Raw genomic sequence first — 5,895 nt, 5'->3', positions numbered from 1 at the left:
ATATCTAACTAACTAACTAACTAACTAACTAACTAACTAACTAACTAACTAACTAACTTGTATGGGCAAAGTGTATAAAAATCACTTGCCAAGCATAAAACTGAATGAAGCCAATTCTTGAAATTTTCTTTACAGTGTCACCAGGTCTGTCCCGCAGGATAAAAAACACCTGGACTCCATATTTAAGGTCTGTACGTTTACAATTACTTGTTTTTTTCTGTTCATTTCATTGTAAGTTTTTAAATTTTTCACAAAGAATAAAATTCAAAAGAAAAGCTTAATAATTTGATTTAGCTCCTGATGGAACTTTATTCAGCCAGAAACTCCACATAAGGACTACAAACAGATTGAATTAGATTAAAACTAGGAGAAAGTTTATTTGCACTTTCAGTTAAGCTAATGTTAACTAACTTTAGCAGGGAGAAAGCAAGTTTTATCGATTGAAGAGTTGGTGTGGGCTACCAGGAATTTGACTGACGTGGCTTTCTTCTGGCTGACGTTAGCTAATGCTCTTTTTGCTAGTATGGACACATTTCAAGGTGTCTAATGTAACAAAATGAGGTGGATAAAGTCAGCTGATCATTCCAATCCTATGTTGCTCATCTGGATGATAAAATATCTTGCCAATATTTTGTAAGTTAATAATAATAAGTAACCGTTGACTGATTTATGTAATGTTGTTAAATTATAAGTGGTTGTAAATGTTATTATATGCAAAACAATTAATGAATCGAAATCCTAGTTGTCTTATCTTCTAAATACTTTACCAGGTAATATTATCCATGATAACCACACATCGATTATGTGGTTATTGTTCGTATAGTCTATTTACAACTTACTTAAATATTTAGTTATCCTTTTTTAGAGCTTTGGATTGTGAATATAACCAGAACTTCAGAGAATATCAAGGTTCTGTTCTTTTTCCAGCACACCAGTGCTGATTCGCCATGTCCCTTTTCACTGTAGGAGAAAAACAAGGTAGCCGGTAAGTCCGGTCAGGAGAATCACTTCACCGGAGAGGCATAAAACATATATTGTATCAGTAGATACTGTTATAATTGTGTAAAAAGCAATCATGGCTAATGCTTGCTTGCTTCAATATAAAGGGCAATAAAAAAAGAACTAGACCATTACATTAAAAGTATGTCCAACATATAGCTGATGCATGGCTGATGTTTCTCAATGATTTCAGTCTGAATGTGAATGTAGCATTCAAATAATGTTTTCCAGCTGTTGGAGGAGAACCTCAATGCTTTTGTGAAGAATGAACTGAAAAAGATCCAGAAGGTTCTGAGTCCAGATTACATAAAGAGTCAGGCAGAGGAGTTGTTGCAGGGTGACCATGAGATGGAGAGGAAGAGCAGCAGCGAGGCATTTCTTCGGATCACAGCGAACTTCCTGAGAATAATGAAGCAGGAGGTGCTGGCTCAACGTCTGGAGAATAGTAAGAGGATTTCTCTAAAGATATAATAAGTGGTAGACCATTTTATTATTATTACTATTATTATTATTTATATTACATAAATGTTGTTTGTGTATTCTTTTAGGATTCCCCATCATGTGTCAGAATAAACTTAAATCTAACCTGAAAAAGAAGTTCCAGTGTGTGTTTGAGGGAATTGCTAAAGCCGGAAACCCAACCCTTCTGAATCAGATCTACACAGAGCTCTACATCACAGAGGGAGGGACTGCAGAGGTCAACCAAGAACATGAGATTAGACAGATTGAAACAGCATCCAGGAAATCAGACAGACCAGAAACAACAATTAGACAAAAAGACCTCTTCCAGACATCTGGAAGAGATAAGCCAATCAGAACGGTCCTGACAAAGGGAGTGGCTGGCATTGGAAAAACATTCTTAACGCAGAAGTACATACTAGATTGGGCTGCTGAAAAAGCCAACCAGGACATCCAATTCATGTTTCCATTCACTTTCAGAGAGCTGAATTTGTTGAAAGAGAAAAAGTTCAGCCTGGTGGAACTTGTTCATCACTTCTTTACTGAAACCAAAGAAGCAGGAATTTGCAGCTTTGAAGACTTCCAGGTTCTGTTTATCTTTGATGGTCTGGATGAGTGTCGACTTCCTCTAGACTTCCACTACACAGAGACCCTGACTGATGTTACAGAGCCCACTGCAGTGGGTGTGCTGCTCACAAACCTCATCAGAGGTAAGCTGGTTCCATCTGCTCGAATCTGGATAACCACACGACCTGCAGCAGCCAATCAGATCTATCCTGAGTGTATTGACATGGTGACAGAGGTTAGAGGGTTCACTGAACAACAGAAGGAGGAGTACTTCAAGAAGAGATTCAGAGAAGAACAGGCCAGCAGGATCATCTCCCATATCAAGACATCACGAAGCCTCCACATCATGTGCCACATCCCAGTCTTCTGCTGGATCACTGCTACAGTTGTGGAGGATGTGCTGAAAACCAAAAAGAGGAGAGAGTTGCCTAAGAACTTGACTGAGATGTACATCCACTTCCTGGTGGTTCAGGCCAAAGTGAAGAAGGTCAAGTATGATGGAGGATTTGAGACAGATCCACACTGGAGTCCAGAGAGCAGGAAGATGATTGAGTCTTTGGGAAAACTGGCTTTTGATCAGCTGCAGAGAGGAAACCTGATCTTCTATGAATCAGACCTGACAGAGTGTGGCATTGATATCAGAGCAGCCTCAGTGTACTCAGGAGTGTTCACACAGATCTTTAGAGAGGAGAGCGGACTGTACCAGGACAAGGTGTTCTGCTTTGTTCATCTGAGTGTTCAGGAGTTTCTGGCTGCTCTTCATGTCCATCTGACCTTTATTAAGTCTGCTATCAATCTGCTGGAAGATCAAATCTCCCAGAAGTGTGAAACAAGAGAATTTGCAGAGACACAATTCTATGTGAGTGCTGTGGACAAGACTTTAAAGAGTCCAAATGGACACCTGGACTTGTTACTCCGCTTCCTTCTTGGTCTCTCACTGAAGGAAAATCAGACTCTCCTACGAGGTCTTTTGACACAGATAGGATGTGGCTCACAGACCAAGCAGGAAAATATCCTGTACATCAAAGAGAAGATCAATCAGAATCTGTCTGCAGAGAAAAGCATCAACCTGTTCCACTGTCTGAATGAACTGAATGATCGTTCTCTAGTGGAGAAGATCCAACAGGCCCTGAGTTCAGGAAGTCTCTCTACAGATAAACTGTCTCCTGCTCAGTGGTCAGCTCTGGTCTTCATCTTACTGTCATCAGAAGAAGATCTGGATGTGTTTGACCTGAAGAAATACTCTGCTTCAGAGGAGGCTCTTTTGAGGCTGCTGCCAGTGACCAAAGCCTCCTGCAAAGCTCTGTAAGTAAACAGTGGTGTTTCTTTACAATCCATTACTTAGTGGACAGTGGAGAGTATTTAATAACTTACTACACATTTTCTTATTTCCATTTTCTCTTATTTTATTTTATTTTTTTACATTTTGCAGACTGAATATCTGTAACCTGTCAGTGAGAAGCTGTGAAGATCTGTCCTCAGTTCTCAGCTCCCCGTCCTCTAATCTCAAAGAACTTGACCTGAGTAACAACAACCTGCAGGATTCAGGAGTGAAGCTGCTGTCTTCTGGACTGAAGAGTTCACATTGTATACTGGAAAGTCTCAGGTCAGTATTCACATATCTGTTACAACTCATAACATGTAGATGAATTTGTAAGACTGTATGATTTGCAAATTAATTGTTGCATATCCTTCTTTATTTTGGATATTAGTTTTATTAAGATTTTATATTATTTTCCTCTGCTTTTGCTTCTTGCTTGTGACTGTGAATTCACATTTAACCCTTTAAAGCCGGTTTTGCGTAACTATTTTTAAATACCTGTAGAACCGGAACCACGTAAGCTAGCGCAATAATATTTTTTTGCACATGAAACCAGAGGAGTTGTACTTACATCTTATGCCATCAGCTTGTCCTAGGTCACGGTTTCCTTCCACATATAGCTTTGCAAAAATTGCATAAAAAGCGCTTGCAGGAAGAAAAACATAATATTCCAGAAACACACTTTGCCAATGCGATCAGCTGTTCGTAACACTTCCTACATTGAAATAGACATCAGCGTGACCGATCGCATGTCCCCCATTACCATTACCCAAAACCGGAAGTGACGTCATTTTCGCGGAAAATGTAGTTTTTTACTTGTAGGCCTTAAAAGCCTATACTGTTTTTTTTTTAAGTCATGTTTGACATGCTTAGAACTGAAATTGCACTGCTTTAAATAGTTTATTTTGATGCACATGCTGTTTTCTTTGCAAATTTGTATCATAGGATTGTTTTTTGTTTTTCCTGCAGTATATAAAAATTGTTGTATCTCAAAAATAAAACTATGAAGACACTCAAAATAAATTTCCTGTTGTTGTAAACTATTTTTTGCAACTTCTTTATATATAAAGTTTTGAGGGATGAACCTCTTAAATTTCTCCAAGTAGAAATATATGTAAAAAAGACAAAAAAGAATTTGAAATTATTTGTAGTTTATTGCACTTTTTTGCAATTTATGCAGTTACTATGGACTTAATGCAAACATATTATTAAAATTTGGGCTATAACAGTTGTATTGATGTATAGCAACAAAAATGGCACTACAGCATGTAAAAATATAAAGTAAGCTCTGGTGGACTTGGTTCTATGGTAGGTCTTAAAGGGTTAAAAAACCTTTTAGTAATACTCTTGTCAAACACTTCACCCTTCAATACATTTAAATGTTTGAACTGTGATGATCAAATATTTTTAGACTTTTCCTTCTGAATGACACTTCGGTGACGTTCTTTTAGATATTCACTTTGTTCTCATAAAGATATAATAAGTTTGATGATTTTACTTTTCATCATCGGGTCAATATTTTGGCTTAATGAACCACTGCTCTAAGAAAACCTTTGTCTGGTGTTACTAAAGCCAACTGTGATTTGATAGCAGCCTTGAGCTAGTCTGTATTTTTATACTTTTTGTGGAAGGTGTTAATCATCATAGTCTGCACAACTGTCAACTATCAACACTGTTCTCCATGACTGTGGTTGGGTGTTACTGACCTAGACTGCTTATACAATGTTTGAATACTTTTTTACTGTAATATGACCATAGTTGAGATTTCTGATTATCATGTGCTATAAGCTACAATTATCAATGTTAAAACAAAGGCTTGAAATATTTCACTTTCACTATAGAATACATACAAGTTTACCATACCACATTAAATTACAAAAAAGTATTTTCACAATATTCCAGTGTTCACATGCTGGATGGACTAGGGAACGATATCAAGTGAACTATGTTAATCTGTGAAATCAGAACCCCAGTACACGAAATCTGCCTCGGCTCTCTGTTTATAAAGTCTAGTCTCTGATCCTATGAGCATTATCCAGTTGAGAGTGCAGAGCTTAGATGGAGCCAACAGATGAGGGGATTTGCTCAGTTCTAACTGCATCTATTCTGGATGTCTATCCTTCTTATCTCTGAGGAACCCTTGTAGCTCAAGGAAGATTCCCCAGCAACACATATTAATGACAGCTCCCATCTAGATCAGTGCTCTAGGAATATGACTGGTTTTATTTTAGTGACTCGGTAAACTAAGCCACAGGGGTCTGTAACTTTTAAAAGCCTGGACTAACCTGTAAGAGCTACTAACTAATTTGGGATTAATACTCAGATTTTTAAACAATAATTAAATCACCTGAGTTAGAGCAGGGCGATATGGCCAAAAATATTTATCACGATATATATATTTGAAAATTTGCGATAACGATATAACCGACGATATAATTGATGCGAGACAAAATACAACTCCACAACATTACTAGCGCAAAAAGACAACCTTCCATTTATTTTCACTTAAACAAGAAGCTGGTTTTTATGTACATTAAAGCTTTATAAAA

At 37.5% G+C, this 5,895-nt stretch overlaps 1 protein-coding gene across 3 annotated transcripts in view; it reads left to right on the top strand.

The window, feature by feature from the left end:
* LOC102290431 (NLR family CARD domain-containing protein 3) overlaps nt 1-5,895 on the top strand; it is a 15,599-nt gene that overhangs the window by 5,328 nt on the left and 4,376 nt on the right. For 2 of the 3 annotated variants that reach the window (XM_005932746.3, XM_005932747.3), the window contains exons 5-8: nt 136-187; nt 1,231-1,444; nt 1,548-3,330; nt 3,458-3,631. In XM_005932746.3, the coding sequence (XP_005932808.1) occupies nt 136-187; nt 1,231-1,444; nt 1,548-3,330; nt 3,458-3,631 (2,223 nt within the window). Of the gene's footprint in view, nt 1-135; nt 188-927; nt 986-1,230; nt 1,445-1,547; nt 3,331-3,457; nt 3,632-5,895 lie in introns of those variants that run through there. The other variant, XM_042225012.1, reaches the window with a different exon arrangement.

The sequence above is a fragment of the Haplochromis burtoni genome, unplaced genomic scaffold (assembly GCF_018398535.1).
Source record: "Haplochromis burtoni strain Fernald_Lab_line unplaced genomic scaffold, NCSU_Asbu1 Contig_157, whole genome shotgun sequence".
In the NCBI taxonomy this organism is placed as follows: Eukaryota; Metazoa; Chordata; class Actinopteri; order Cichliformes; family Cichlidae; genus Haplochromis; species Haplochromis burtoni.
Note: the sequence above shows the minus strand (reverse complement) of the source record. Positions and strands in the feature narration are given on the sequence as shown.